The sequence below is a fragment of the Physella acuta genome, unplaced genomic scaffold, assembly GCF_028476545.2.
Source record: "Physella acuta isolate Inbredline_101_S28 unplaced genomic scaffold, ASM2847654v3 ptg000017l, whole genome shotgun sequence".
NCBI lineage: Eukaryota > Metazoa > Mollusca > Gastropoda > Physidae > Physella > Physella acuta.
The window spans coordinates 4,652,928-4,670,000 of record NW_026731537.1 but is presented as its reverse complement, the minus strand read 5'-3'; the positions used below and the strand labels follow the sequence as shown (position 1 = coordinate 4,670,000).

At 39.6% G+C, this 17,073-nt stretch overlaps 1 protein-coding gene across 1 annotated transcript in view; it reads right to left on the bottom strand.

Moving 5' to 3' along the window:
- The window catches only part of LOC131939090 (extracellular matrix protein 3), a 186,199-nt gene that overhangs the window by 17,408 nt on the left and 151,718 nt on the right, over nucleotides 1-17,073 (bottom strand). Inside the window, exons 4-10 of the mRNA XM_059297325.1 lie at nucleotides 16,752-16,832; nucleotides 9,982-10,131; nucleotides 9,430-9,555; nucleotides 8,064-8,312; nucleotides 4,310-4,459; nucleotides 1,130-1,339; nucleotides 626-823 (exon numbers count right to left, since the gene is read on the bottom strand). Coding sequence (XP_059153308.1) covers nucleotides 626-823; nucleotides 1,130-1,339; nucleotides 4,310-4,459; nucleotides 8,064-8,312; nucleotides 9,430-9,555; nucleotides 9,982-10,131; nucleotides 16,752-16,832 — 1,164 coding nt within the window. The remainder of the gene's footprint in view (nucleotides 1-625; nucleotides 824-1,129; nucleotides 1,340-4,309; nucleotides 4,460-8,063; nucleotides 8,313-9,429; nucleotides 9,556-9,981; nucleotides 10,132-16,751; nucleotides 16,833-17,073) is intronic.

Below are 17,073 nucleotides of genomic sequence, written 5' to 3'. Positions count from 1 at the left end.
AGAGGTCGTCTGCCTATCGTCTGCTGACGTGCGTGTTGAGACGTGCGTGAAACGCTACACCCAAACATGTCTTCCTCACCCCATGTTTACAAACTTGACTCACCCTTTGGCACCTAGAGTCTAGTTCTGCTCACGCCATTCTCCCAACACCCCTAGCCCTGTCGGCTCCGTTATGATGAACAACAAAAATAAACCCGCCCTTCGCTTGACTAAATTCGGAGTGATTTCAAGCTATTGACTTATTGAATTACCAACGTATTTTTTGTATTCGACAACAAAAACAATCGGTGAATGAGATTTGAAGATGCCGCGAGATCATTACGAGACAGAAAGTCTTTGCAGCTCTAGTTTGTTTTACGTCAGGATTTTTCGTGCTCGTTTTTTTTTTAAATATCGACAATCTATGTATTTTATGAAATCCTAAAAATAAAATATTGTTTTTAAATATTCCAAACGCGGATCGTATTTCCGTTTGCTATTTGTACCAATTTCAATAATGGTTGTATAAGAAAGGTAGAAGGTGATACCGATTTTTTTTTAAAAATGTAGTTTTAAATATGGTAGGGACCATCAATCGGGTAAAACGTGAAATGATACCTATCTTACGGTCAAAAGATGCACTCACCTTTCTGGAAGACCAGGACTGAGTCGATGTCCTCCACCCTCTCTACGTAGTCGTCGCCTGCCCGTGCCGTGCCCTGCTGGGTGTAGCAGACGACAGTGGACTCGTGGGTGATGTCCCCTGTTCTCAGCACGCTCGCCCGGACCTCACCCTCGTTCTCGCGGACTTGGTAGCTGGACTGTTTAAACTGGACACTGGGCACTGCCGGCGGCAAGAGGAGAAGATAACATTTATACATAGGCCAAATGGGTGATCGAAAGAAAAAGTATATATAAATATATAAATATATATATATATATATATATATATATATATATATATATATATATATATATATATATATATATATATATATATATATATATATATATATATATATATATATATATATATATAATTATACACTCTATTGAGTAGCTTTTTCTACGGTTGATCCCAGTGGATCCGTTTCAGGCAGATATTGACGGCTGAATTAGGACCTCGATCAAAGAAGTTTGCGGTACTTACAGTCCGAGATGGCGTCATCAATGGTGACCATGGCCGTTGTGGGGTCAACCAGTAGAGCGTTGACCGGTGACCTCAGCTGGACAATGAACCTCTCCGGCCCCTCTATTGACGGCTGCTCACTGTCGTCCACTATTGTAACGGTAACCGTCCGCTCTGTAACGTTGGGACCGAACTCCAGGACCTTGTTCAAAGCGAAGTAATCGATGCCGGCTAGATGGGAACAAGGGAGGTAAGACGTCAGTATAGATAGACAATTCATTTTATTTTAGTAAAGAGTCCATTATTAGAATAGTAGATACCTTCTCTTTAGCACTAAAGAACACGCACCACGGTATTTCTTCTTTTACTATTGTCAACAGCGAGACCTTAACGCTTTTTAGTTATTAGATCTATTTGTTGTATATTACCCAACTGGCAAATAGTATTATTCATATATTTCATGGTCGAACGACGTGGTAGAGCGGTAGAACGTATGACTACTACATCGGAAGTGTTGACTCCTTATAACGTCTCGAGGACAAACATACAGAATTGAACCTTATCTATTAGACTACTAGTCATTATCTCTATGGACTATGCAAATATAACGCAAGTCTACAATGGGGTTGCGCCCATTTTTGTTCCCTCTAGGTTGAGAGATCCGGCTTAATGAAAACTTGGGCCCCATCCTTTGCAGCCAAGTCAACAACAGCAATCCTTGATCTACCACAGGAAGAATGTCCAGACCTTTATCCAGCTGAAACACCTACTATGCAAGTACTCATCACTTCAAGAGTTTAACCAAACCTGCGAGGTCATATAATAAGACAGCTTATCAGCAACCATCAATTCTTCTACTCAATTATGGCTTAGCTGACACTTGGTACTTCTCCTCACGAGCCTTCAACGTCACCACAATGCACAACACATTGCAATTCTCATTCCATGAAAACGACAAAATCAACGGGACCCTCAGATGGGTACCCCCTACACTTGACAATGCTACACTCATACAAGCACTAGGCCCATATAGCAACAAAGAGCCATCCATAAACACAATCCCACACACTAATAATCGCAGCTTTTCTGTCTACACCTACACCGATAACCCAACAACTATCCCTCACTACCAGAGGCGTAGCGAGGGGGGCGGGGGGCATATGTCCCTGGGCGCCGACCTTAGGGGGGGGGGGGGGGGCGCAAATGAAAAGTTCGAGGGGTTGAGGTGAAAATCGAAAGTTTGAGGGGAGGGTGCAAATCGAAAGTTTGAGGGGGGGTGCAAATGAAAAGTTCGAGGGGGGGGTGAAAATCGAAAGTTTGAAGAGGGTACAAATGAAAAGTTCGAGGGGGGGGGGGGTGCAAATCGAAAGTTTGTCCCCTTGCGCCGGGAGGGGTCGCTACGCCTCTGCTCACTACATCCAAATTAACTACAAAAATCACACACTATCCTAATCGCAATCGCCGGGAGAAGACGAGCATGTCAAATCTGCTCCTCCACCCTTCACTGGACGAATCACTGCCAAGAAGCAAATCTCTCAACCACACAGAATACAGGACTACCCGCACCGCAACAACCGAGGGACCAACAACCAAGTTCACTGACGATTATAACAGAGCCACCAGGCGGGTCACCCACACCGCAGCAACCAACGGAATCTCCAAAGTCGACGAATTAACAAGCAACTCCAATTACGACTTCAGCAAAGCCACCAGTGGGAGAATCAACAACAACAACATATCAAAACATTGCAACAACAAGCCTCAACCCGGAAATGGAAATGGACATCACCACGTTTACCAAAAGAAAACATGAACTCAGCCCCACAGCGTTAGGGAAAACAACAAAGGCTTTAAAAACCATAAAGATAGTCCACGACATCTCGCAATGCAAGTTCTGCACCAAGAAGTATACAACACCCACGGAAGCCGAGGCTCATGAGAACAAAACACACAAAGTTCTCAAACAGTGCAGCATCTGAGACGATAAAACAGTTCACACCGACATAAATAGGCACTACAGACAAGTACACTATGAAGAGACTACATGTGAATGCCGCATTTGCACCGTAAACCTCCCGACAGAAAAAGGCATCCAGATGCACGTAACGAACCACCACCCGAAGACCCATCAATGAACGATTGTCCTTTCATAACAAGAAATATAATTATTTATCAAGTCATTTATTATATACCCAATTTTATGCTGAAATTTTAGTTTAGACGTTTTGTTACTTACTAAGAATCAATCAACGAATGTTTACGAAGCATAATCACACTCATTGTCAAAGATATGTTAGTAAAAGTAAGGTATAAATCATAATGTAAATATAAGTAGCACTGTTTATAAAACATGATAACACAGAATATTTTGTATGTATAAAATTTCATGATTGTATATGCACATGAATTTATAAAAAAAAGATATGTAAGCGGTTAACCTAAGGTGAGGAATTTGAAATGAATGTAAAGTTAAGCAACGAATTATCTCCCATTTGAAAATCCAAATACCAAAATTTCATTCAAGGGAAGTAACTTTCACAAAGATAGCTAAGTTAACCAAGTGTATATAACACATGCTTGAAAAACACAATAAAACGCTTTAAACTTCATTACGTAATATTTATAATAAATTTTTAATACTAAATATGTAACCTTGTGAATTAATATATTTTACCTATTGAATACTTAACTGTAGGTTTTGTTTGAAAGTCTAAAAATTGTAGCTTTATTATAACATACTTCTATTCAATTTTGATGAGATACATTAAATTGCACACGTACGGAATAACAACCATTGCAAATTTTGGATCCCCTAAATAAAGGGACACCTTTCAAAAAATTCAAATACGAGTAACTGCTTTAGACATTGCTAGAATTATTTAATTAATATAAAAAAAATATAATTTGAGTAAAAACAAAGTTTACGGTTAGTTATAAAAATTAAAAAATAGGTTCACCCAGACCTTATGGGTACCTGATTTAAGTCAGTAAGACGTCATTGAGTCTACCCAGCTATAATGAGTACCTGACTCAATCGTCGTCTTTGAGTCCACCTAGCTATAATATGTACCCAACTCGCTTGACCCACACATCCTTGATGGGACCTTATTAGAGTTGGTATGGTGTTCATGTCTCTACCCAGCTCTTCTGACTCACAGAGTTTAAACCTTGACACACATAACATAACCTTTCACCCCTCACCTTCGGCCGACTGGGGGTCACTTTTCCTCGTTTTCACCGTCACGCTTGAAGACATGCTCAGGTCAGTTCCGGCCCTTCTGACCTTGACCTCCACAAAATGGCCGCTCTCGTCCACCTCGTACTCCTTGCTGGCCAGAAAAATCTTGGGCACTGAAAGCCAAACACGGTCATATAATTAAAACGTGGTTACCCACGCCAGAAGCAACAGGCTACAAATAGAAAATCATTAAAGCACTTCGACTTTAGCACCTGAGCTATCCTGTTACCCCATGCACGGGATGACCACAGCAGGTAAGGAGACGCCCTGGGCTGTGATCTAGCATCAAAAACTCCTTACATAAAGACAACACTATTTTCTTACAAGAGCAATCTTTGTTCTAAAAATAGATGCTTTAAACATCGTTTAGATCGTGGAGCTGTAATCTGTTATGTAAAGCCATCGATACTATATATATATATATATATATATATATATATATATATATATATATATATATATATATATATATATATATATATTCAAAACTCGAAAACAATGATCATGAACATTGCTACTTTTCTCTACAGGTACCCTCTTCATTACGGCCTTCCCTCCCCTGCTTTGAGCCGCTCTAGTGCCGAGCTGATAAAAAAAAAGGTATTTGTCTCTTTGTGTGAGTGCTTATCTCCCCGCCGTTGTGCTTTCGCTGACTTCAAACAGAACGGACCGACTGACCCTCATTTCGAGTCGTGTTGAAAGCCGAGTCTAAACAACCTACTCACCTACCGGACTGACCAGTCGGCAGTGACTGAAATACGGTGAGGGGCGTGCTGTGAACACCAGCACGCCTAGACAGGCGCCTCCCATTAGGGGAGTACCACCCACATTGCTAGACTTTTCTCTGGTGGTATTAAAAGAGATTGGGGGGGGGGGGGGTGAAACAGGGATCGCTATTAGTATCAGCACCAGGACTACTAAAAACATCGCGTGACAGTCGAGCTTGAAAAAAAACGGAAGTTGAAACATTGAGTTCGCTGATAGAATTATATTGGTATTCTCTGCGCATGACAAACGCGAATCAAGTCTCCGGATGTGATCGTTTAAATTTTCAGCAAAAAAAAAAATTTAAATTTAAAAAAAATGTTAATTGAATAATAGATATAATTTTTTTTAAATTGTCTTTCAAAGTTGAGAAGAAATATGACAAGCTTTGTAAAGTTTCTAGCATGATAGATCCAATCCGGCATGTTACATCCAATATGGACGGAGACAAAATCCTGACGGAAACCCACGGGTCTAGCGGCTTGCAATGTCATATCGTTGTATCCTGCCAGTCTTTAGGGCATTGCTCGGGTTATTTATGCCCCCAAAAGAGAGATTTGTCTAGTAAAGCCAAGCCTGTTAAACATTCAACCCACGATGGAAAAAAAATCTAGAGCCAAATATTTTAGCAATTAACCCTCTCTTAGCAATGTGGCCTAAAGGTGGGCGTCGAAAGTTAAAGGTAAACAGAGGCAGTTTATCGGTCAACATTACACACTTCACCAGGTATTAAAACGATAAACATACATGACAATTGTAATCTCATTCAGACCTGCCAAATTGTATTCACAGCTTTCCTTATCGCGGCTGTAATTAAAACGAAACGTAAACTCGGAGAAATCTGGCCACAAAATGCACCAAGCTGCTGCCCACGGGATGTTTACTGCCCTGGTCATTCATCCCGGGTCGTTAAAGTCAGAGATGCCCCGCGCGGTGGGCTAACTAGGCCGTAAATATGATTACACTCGACGTCCTGGCTGGCAGCCTCGTAGTGAGGAGCTGATAGCGTTTAACGCGAAACACTGGCCAGATAAATGTTAAATAAACCAATCCAAAGGAGAAAATATTTTTTTAAAAAGTAAATCAAATTAGAAAGCTGCTAGGCGGGATAATAATTTTTAGGGAGATAAAAATATGCGTGATTATTTGTGCCAAAACAATTAGTTCATTACTAGTGTGGTGTCAAAAGCAGAAGTCTGTTTTTAATTACCAACAGATGTTTAATTCGCAACGTATATCCTGAGTTGTGTTTGTATAGCAATCCATGAAGGTATTTAACAACAGACCACCTTGGCTGTTTCACTACAACTCTGAAGTTGGGAAATATAAAGGGCTCAGTTAATAAACTCTGCTAAAGAAAATTGTGTTAGTTTTAGCAAAGTTCCCTTTTCGAACCTGACAGCCCATGGGGTAAGTGAAGTAGAGTTCACCTGTTTCTATGGCCTCGGCATATGAAGGGATATTGTGGTCAGCACTATGCCCAGCCGCCTTTACTTTTCCCAACTTGAGTTAGGTACGCATCAGAGCTGAGTGGACTAAGAGACGTTCTACTGACTTGGACCCGGATTCTACCTCTGTAGAAACTACTTTATTACGAATGAAATATGTACACCCCCAACCCACCCCAACTAATTTATTAGAATCAGTTTTTAAAGACAAATCGACATGGTCTATGGAGTCGCAGTTGACCAATCGCTGGACATGGCTAGTGTTAAACTATGGTGAAATTCTATTTCTTTTAAGTTAAGAATATCGAAGCATAATCGAATATATTATTTTACTTGCCTTTGCTACAAACTTAATAGCTATTTCAAAAAAATGATTTGAATTAACCTTTATGACACTTTTACCCAAATAACAAATACATAAAGTTAGGGTTAACGAGGGTCACTTTTAGCCTACATACTGACATTGCTTAATCTAAACATAATTAATTATGTCTCGTGATGGCGAATTTTATTGAAATAAAAAGATAACTGGAATTTTTTTTTACTAACTGGAATCGGGCGAATAGAAATTAGATACGTTTTTAAATTTTTGAAATGACGTATTGATGGGGAGGCAAAGCCAAGTGAACGGGCCAGCAGAGATAGTGGCAGACGTCAGATGACGTCATCAAACAGCCGAGGTGATTACCCGCTCGTGCACAGCAGACGAGAATGCACATGGGGTGTGTGTGTGGGGGGGGGGGGGTGATGGTCGTGAGGGATGGGGGGGGGGGGGAGGGTGAGGCGAATATTTTCTAACGGTACACTTGATAAGAAACACAGAACCAGTGTTTCACACGGAAAAACTGAAGGGAATGCCGGGATAGGGGGGGGGGGGTAATTTGTTGAACATAAATATCTACTGCTGGATGACTTTCTTTTCGGGCTGTCCCTCGTTTTCTCACGCCTAGAAGTGATATCAGTGTGTCCTTTTTTTGACACAAATATGCTCGTTTTATAATGGGGTTTAATGGGTTATGCTATCTAAACATATACGCTAGTTTTATAATGGGTTAAAAACTATGTGCTATATAAACAAATATGCTAGTTTTTATATTGGGTTGAAATGTTTTGTGTAACGTGAGACTTATTGGATTTCATTACAATATGTGCATGTGTTCAAGCTGACTGCGCGGTACTGAGTAAAACTGAGGTGTTAGTCGAATGGCGTTGTTTGCTAATGATGAAATGGCTATAACCTGAATGTCATACACACACACACCCACCCACACACACGCACGCGCGCACACACACACACATAAACACAACACACACACAGTGACGTGGAAACACTCATACAGGTTAACACAGACATAAACATTCACATGCACACACATATACACACAATGATTCACACATACGCACATGCATGTATTCCATAATTTGACCTTAGTCCACATAAGGATCACCCCTCTCCCCAACCACCCCTACACCCCCCTCCCCAGATTTAGATCACGTGACTTACGGTCCTGCTTGTCCGGCTCTATGATGATGGTGATGACCGAGTTCCGGCCCAGCTTGGTGCCGGTGGGGTCAGACAGCACGGCCGTGAACTGCTCCTCCCCCTCGTTGTTGTTGTCGTTGATGATGGTGATCTCGCAGAAGCTCTCCTTCTCATCCCTGCCCACCCTGATGATGCTTGTGTCGTCTGCAGGTCGGGGCACGAAGTCCGAGTTGGAGAAGGGGGTGATGGGGAACTGGCCTTGAGCAGTGCCTGTGGGGGGGGGGGGTACGACATTAAAGTGGGTGTTAGACTTTGCATTATTAATCACACACACATATATATATATATATATATATATATATATATATAGTATACTTCCTTGTGCGAGTCATTACTTAGGCTTTTGGCGTTGTGAGGGTTCTTTCATGGGTCATTACTAAGGTAATTTCGTAGGCCACTGCATGGGTAATTGCCTGAGTCAGTTAGTGGGTCAATACATGGGTTATTGCCTAGGTCAATTCAGCGTCAACTTAAACACACGTGGTACTAACGTGTATGGGGGTGTCTATGGGGGTGTCAGACACTCACACAGAAGATGCTCTACCCTCCCCACCCCAACAGTATTAAGACACGTGACACCCTCCCCACCCCAACAGTACTAAGACACGTGATACCCTCCCCACCCCAACAGTATTAAGACACGTGACACCCTCTCCACCCCAACAGTACTAAGACACGTGACACCCTCCCCACCCCAACAGTACTAAGACACGTGATACCCTCCCCACCCCAACAGTATTAAGACACGTGACACCCTCCCCACCCCAACAGTATTAAGACACGTGACACCCTCCCCACCCCAACAGTACTAAGACACGTGATACCCTCCCCACCCCAACAGTACTAAGACACGTGATACCCTCCCCACCCCATCAGTACTAAGACACGTGATACCCTCCCCACCCCAACAGTACTAAGACACGTGACACCCTCCCCACACCATCAGTACTGAGACACGTGACACCCTCCCCACCCCATCAGTACTAAGACACGTGATACCCTCCCCACCCCAACAGTACTAAGACACGTGACACCCTCCCCACCCCAACAGTACTAAGACACGTGATACCCTCCCCACCCCATCAGTACTAAGACACGTGATACCCTCCCCACCCCAACAGTACTAAGACACGTGACACCCTCCCCACACCATCAGTACTGAGACACGTGACACCCTCCCCACCCCATCAGTACTAAGACACGTGATACCCTCCCCACCCCAACAGTACTAAGACACGTGACACCCTCCCCACACCATCAGTACTGAGACACGTGACACCCTCCCCACCCCAACAGTACTAAGACACATAACGACAGTACACTATACCTTGTACGGTGTAGCATATAACCGTGGACTCCTGCCTGGAGTCTGCAATACGTTTGATGGGGAGCAGGATGACACCAATATCCTCAGACACACGGTACTCACGGTCAACGAAGAAGATCTGGGACTCTGGAATAAAAGCAGTGATCATTCGTTGAATGACCATAGGAAGCGCCAAGACAGTACAACATAATATCATGTTTCAACTCTTTAAAAAAAAAGTCCATGCCTTTCTTTCCACTATACCCTCCAGAATTTGTCCTTCTCATTTTCAAATTAGCAGGATCCGCCATTAGTTAACTTAAATCATATCTTATACATACCCCCCCCTCTCTCTTTGCTCCCCCCTCCCAACAACGGCTAAACAGTCTAATGATCAGCTGTACTAAGACACGTGATACCCTCCCCACCCCAACAGTACTAAGACACGTGACACCCTCCCCACACCACAATGATGTGACTTACACCCCCCCCCTCAACGGCTAAACAGTCTAATGCTCCGTGTTTCCCTACCGCCCCCCCCCCCCAACAGTCTAATGCTCCGTGTCTCCCTACCGTCCTCCTCATCCACTATCGTGACTTGCGCCACGTCCGGCAACTCCAGCACCGCAGCCACGGGGTCGCTCAGCCTCAGCTCGAACGTCTCCATGTTCTCGAACATGCTGTCGTCGTTGATCCTCAGGCGCCAGACTTTCTCTCTCTGGCCTGAGGGGGACATGGAAACATGGACATTTTAGTATGGACATTTAAACATGGGCATTTTAATATGGACATTTAAACATGGACATTTTAATATGGACATTTAAACATGGACATTTTAATAGGGACATTTAAACATGGACATTTTAATAGGGACATTTAAACATGGACATTTTAATAGGGACATTTAAACATGGACATTTTAATAGGGACATTTAAACATGGACATTTTAATAGGGACATTTAAACATGGACATTTTAATAGGGACATTTAAACATGGACATTTTAATTGGGACATTTAAACATGGACATTTTAATAGGGACATTTAAACATGGACATTTTAATAGGGACATTTAAACATGGACATTTAAACATGGACATTTTAATAGGGACATTTAAACATGGACATTTTAATAGGGACATTTAAACATGGACATTTTAATAGGGACATTTAAAGATGGACATTTTAATGTTGGCATTTTAATATGGACATTTAAACATGGGCATTTTAATATGGACATTTAAACATGGACATTTTAATATGGACATTTAAACATGGACATTTTAATAGGGACATTTAAACATGGACATTTTAATAGGGACATTTAAACATGGACATTTTAATAGGGACATTTAAACATGGACATTTTAATAGGGACATTTAAACATGGACATTTTAATAGGGACATTTAAACATGGACATTTTAATAGGGACATTTAAACATGGACATTTTAATAGGGGCATTTAAACATGGACATTTTAATAGGGACATTTAAACATGGACATTTTAATAGGGACATTTAAACATGGACATTTTAATAGGGACATTTAAACATGGACATTTTAATAGGGACATTTAAACATGGACATTTTAATAGGGACATTTAAACATGGACATTTTAATAGGGACATTTAAAGATGGACATTTTAATAGGGACATTTAAACATGGACATTTTAATAGGGACATTTAAACATGGACATTTTAATAGGGACATTTAAACATGGACATTTTAATAGGGACATTTAAACATGGACATTTTAATAGGGACATTTAAACATGGACATTTTAATAGGGACATTTAAACATGGACATTTTAATAGGGACATTTAAAGATGGACATTTAGAGATGGACATTGAAATATGGACATTGAAACATGGACATTAATATACGGACATTGAAACATGGACAATAAAACATTGTCATTTAAACATAGACATTTAAACATGGACATTTTAATATGGACATTTAAAGATGGACATTGAAATACGGACATTGAAACACGGACATTTAAACATGGACATTAAAAGATGGGCATTTAAACACGGAATTGAAACATGGCCCACTAAACATGAACATTTTAATAGGGACATTTAAACACGGACATTTAAACATGGACATTAAAAGATGGAAATATTAATATGGACATTGAAAAACGGTCATTTAAACATGGTTATTGAACCATGGACATTTAAAGCATGGACATTTAAAGATGGTCATTTAAACATGGACATTCTAGTCTCAATGTTTGGCATTTATTTTCATTTACACTTGGGCATTCTTGTCTCAATATTCGGTATTCATTTTCATGAAAATATTTTAACATGAAAATTTATGTCAAATGTTGTGCATTTGTTTTCATTAAAAGGAAACTTTTTATCCATTAAAAAAAAATACAAAATAATTTAGAAGATTAATTTAGACTCATTCTAAACCAGATTTGGGCAGCATTTATTTTTATGAAAATGCCTACATTTATTCCATGAATATATTTTCATTTATCCACTTATTTTAGAAACTATTTAATTTATTATACTCAAAGAAAAAAAACATTTATTAAATCAAATAGCATAATTTTCTTCTGAATATGCAGGTTGTAGAATCCTTTGCTAAACTTACAACATGAAGTAGATGGTTACCTACACCATGATAATGGTTGGATAAAACGCTTCTTGTAAAACCTCGTAAACCTTTACATACAACCAAAAAAAATATTTCTTATCATGTATAATATTGTATAACTACACGCACACAAAATAATTTTATTTCTTACCATTCCGATGTTTTAAACTCAAATTAAAACCATCATGGAAGACATTGCAAGAAATGAAACCGTTCTCAGACTTTAAGCTCTATCGTGGCATCATCTCAGAGCTAAGCAACTCTCTCAAAACAAATTCCCACGTGGTGAAATCACTACACAACTTGGGGGTATCAGAACTCAATTTTCACGCGCACGCGCATTATCTGATGTAATTTGTCCTATCTCTCCGCCGTGTTACCGGAAATGGCATGAGTGTTTAGAGTTTATAGAAACACACACAGACGCACAGACAAAATAATTTATCGGTTGCTTTGATTAGGATATTCGTTTCCGATTGCTTAAATATTTACATTAAACATTTACGGTTGAGTGCTAGACGTGTATATTGTACATGTTTTCAAGAATTAGTGGGTTTACAATTTTCTGTTGATATAGATACAAATTTAAATCCACCCACACGTACTCACACACACCCATACACACCCACACAAGCACACACATCCCCCCCACACACTCACACGCACCCACAAGCATCCTCAGCCAAATGTTCACATTTTCGACACACCACAAGAACCTTCAATCAAAGATAATTAATTATCATCTCATTAAGTTAATCATGTTACAAGCAGACTTTCTTTTAGGCATCTCTCCTGGAGGGGGGTGGGGGGGGGGGGCGCACGAAATAGAACTAATATAGAAAATATATACTTTTACCTGCCCCCTACCCCTCCGGAAAATGTAGTCCGCCCAACTACCACTTCAACACTTCCCCACCCCTGAAATTGTCAAGTACCCCCCCCCCCCCCCCCGAAGATAAGGTCTGGAAAAAAAACTCGTTATAAGGACCCAGATATACAATGCATAAAAACAAAGTGCTTCATGAGAGGTAGACTCCTATAATCATTCACAGAAAGGGAAGTACGGAATGGGAAAGTGGTGTTATAGTTTTAATCTCAGAATGTATCGCGATGGTCAAGTTAACGGTTAGGTTTGTGTTCAGGGAAAGTGTCTGGGCATGGATAAAGGCTGATATGGTTAGGGTTAACAGGTTGGGTCAAAGTTATGAGGATTAGAATCAGGGAAAGAGTCAGGATAAGGATAAAGATTAAGTTAAGAACTAGGTTTAGGGTGGTGGTTTTAGAAGAAAAGTTTCGGCTTTGTCATAGTGTACATTGTTTTCACTTGTAATTTCATGGTTCCAGTCTGCGCATGCGTTAGATAAAAATATTGTTTGAAACACCCCAGCGCCGCCCTGGTGGTGCGATGATCAGCCAATGTTAATGTTTGGATTTTTAAAAATTCTCAAGGTCGTTCGTTGTTTGAATCAAAACACTGATAATGGGGAGATAATTTCAAGCATCAAGGGAAACAACCCGCGAGGACGAGGTCTGCATGAGTTACCTCCTCTCTTGAATTTTTCCCTTTTTTTTAGATATGATCTGTACATGCTGGTTGATGAGATGGGTGGTGTCAGTTCTAAAGACAACACGAAAGACAGGAACACACAGACGAGGGCTGGTTGCACGTGACTCTTTCAGTCTTAAAACTTGTGAGGTGGTCTTCACGGCACAAGATGAAAACATCAGCTCACTGGCATAAATGGACCCCTGTCTTCTGGTTTTGTGATAGTGGCCCCCTAACATATATATATATATATATATATATATATATATATACATACATATATATATATATATATATATATATATATATATATATATATATATATATATATATATATATATATATATACATATATATATATATATATATATATATATATATATATATATATATATATATATATATATATATATATATATATATATATATATATATATATTGAATGCCACAAACGGGTCCCTACACTTTGATGCAAGTTGTCCCTTACTCCATCTAATGAACGACTTCTTTAAAAACAAGGTTTAAAAAAAAACGATAGTATGCATTTTTTTGTGTTTGCAAACCAAATATAGTTCATTGAATCCACGTCAATGCACGCAGGAACCAATCATACGGTAGAATGTTCCATCAAGTACCTCATGAAAAATGTAAAGTGCCCAAGATACAAATGTTATCTTTAAGTTTTGAGGGGGGGGTACAATTTGAAAATGAAATACTAAAAAAAACTGACCACTTAAATTTATTTTTAAAACAGTTGTCAAATGTTTATTGCCCTCCGGGACCCTTATCGCTCTCATACATCGTAAAATAAAATATTATCTGGGATTGAGTACTGCTTGGATAAGCAGGCGTGTGGCACCTGCGTGAGCTGGGTTAATCCCCGGTATATCCCGGCACAGACACGCCCCCTTGGATTCCGGTAATGAAGCAATTAACTTTTTTTTCACAATTAGTTTGAATGTTTCTTGGACTGGGATATACGCTGCTAAACATTTAAACGATGTAGAACAAAGTTTATTGTATTGTGATGTTTTTTGTGGTCTTTAATTAAATGAGGCGTGTAAGATTCAGGTTTGTTAAAATCCAATTATGGTTGTTTAGAAAGTAAAAAAAAATAAGAAAATCGTAATGAATCTAGTTGAGGTAAATTGATTTAATTTCCTCCCAATTTTAAATAAGGTCAATTTATGAAACAAGTTTTATGTAAGTTTTACAACTTAGCCTGGCAGGGGAAGTAAGTCGTGATACCAAGCGTAGGGGAAGCAATTAGAGTTACCACAGTTTCCTTACCTAGATAGGACGCCATGATTTATGCAAGTGGCGTGAGGTCTGGGGTGAGAAATTTGTCGAAGTTGACGTTTTAAATGTAAAAACTAACGGCATTACTTCAATAGATGGCTAGCGGTGAATCTAAGGGCTCCATTAAATAAAGTTTTAGTGCAGAAAGTCTGTGCGTATGTGCCTATAAAATTGCCTATATACAGAATGTTTGTGCGTCACGTTAAACTATATGATGGGAATAAACAAGGAGCTTATTCCACTTAGTTTAACATATCATTACAGAACTTTCTTAATAGCTGGGGACATTGTGGGTTAATTCATGGTTTAACATATCAATACAGAACTTTCTCAATAGCTGGGGACATTGTGGGTTAATTCATTCACGCTATACTGTCCTTCACGTAGATATATCCGAGTATAAAGGAAGTTCGCGAATAATGGAGTACAACTGAATATTCATTTTCAGGGTCATTTTCAATGAACATAAAAGACATCTAGGGGAGGGTAAATTAGCTCTTGAGCCCGGGCTCCTACAGAACTGAGCCACGGGCTGCTATATAGATCCGCCCCGGGCTCTCACATAGCTTATCCTAACCCCCCCCCCCCCCTTCCTCCATATAGGTTATATGAAGAGAAAATCTTGCCATTAATTTGGAGCTAGAGAGCCCACTTAGTAATTGCCTTCAATCGTCTTTAGAAATATTTTTAAATTCTGCACTACGTGAAAAATACATGGGCGTTTCCTCGTGGCACAAATATATGCATGGTTATATACGTTTTTTTTTCTATATGGAGAATACACATATAAAGTAGTTTCAAAATTCTAATATTTCTTCTTATAAAATACCGAGATCTAATTTCGTGTTTACAAAATCCGTTCCCAGTGCGTTACACAATTGGCCTTTAAAATTTCGGTTTGTAAAACCTGGCAATAGTTTGTAATTTTTTCCTGGCCTATTGAAACAGACGGTGTGTGCTGAAGCCTCGATCGTCAAGTGAGTCATTTTTGTGCTCGCATATTTTAAAATGTTTACATTTTTTTTTTCTTAGTTTAAGAAGGGTTTCACGTTTCGATGAAACCTGGCATATTAAGTGGCCAGATTTATTTTTATTACATTATTTTTCCAATCTAAAATTACAACCGTTTTTACCCTATTGTTTTTCTTGCGTAAAATTAAAATGCATTTTCAAAAAATTCCATCCCATGTTTTCTCGATTATCTAATTTCGGGTTTTCTGCCTTTCCTTTTATTTCTGCTATCTTTCTTTTCTATCTCACTACTCGCTCTTACATTGTTGCTCGGTCGACTTGCAGTAGTGAACTGTTGTCCATCTATTTGTCCAACCCGTTTGGAGCGGTGAATATTTGTCTGTCTACTTTTTTTAAGCCAACTTTTCCAAGCTACTGAATAGTTGTCTAGGTATTGGTTCAAAATGCATTCAACTAGTGAATAATGTGGTCTACTTATATTTCTTCAACTAGTGAATATGTTATCTAATTATTTGTTTAAACTTTCTTCAACTAGTGAAAATGTTGTCTTTTTATATTTCGTCAACTAGTGAATATTTTGTATAATAATTGGTTTACATTGTATTCAACTAGTGAATATGTTGTCTACTTATTTGTTTAAACTTTCATGTTGTCTACTTATTTGTTCAACTAGTGAATATGTTGTCTACTTATTGGTTCACGTTGTATTCAACTAGTCAATATGTTGTCTACTTATATGTCTTCAACTAGTGAATATATTGTCGACTTATTTGTCCCACATTGTATTCAACTAGTGAATTATTGTCGACTTATTTGCCCAACTAGCGAATATATCTTGTCGACTTATTTGTCTCACATTGTATTCAACTAGTGAATATATTGTTTACTTATTTGTCCCACTCACCTGGACTAAACTGCACCTGCTTGGCGTACTTGCTGATGAAATCCTCACCTGACTTGGCTGACCCGTCGACCACCTGGATGGCTGCAAGAGATGAGGGGGTGAGAGTGGTGGGGGTGGGATGGTGGGGGTGAGAGTGGTGGGGTGCAAGTTGGGGGGTGGGGGTGAGAGTGGTGGGGGTGAGGGTGGGGGTGGTGTGGGTGGTGTGGGTGGGGGTGGTGGGGGTGGTGGGGGTGAGGGAGTGTGTATATGTGGGTGTTTGTGTGTGTGGGGGGTGTTATGATATCAAAGTGATTCTATTTTGTGACAATGTCTTATCTATGAA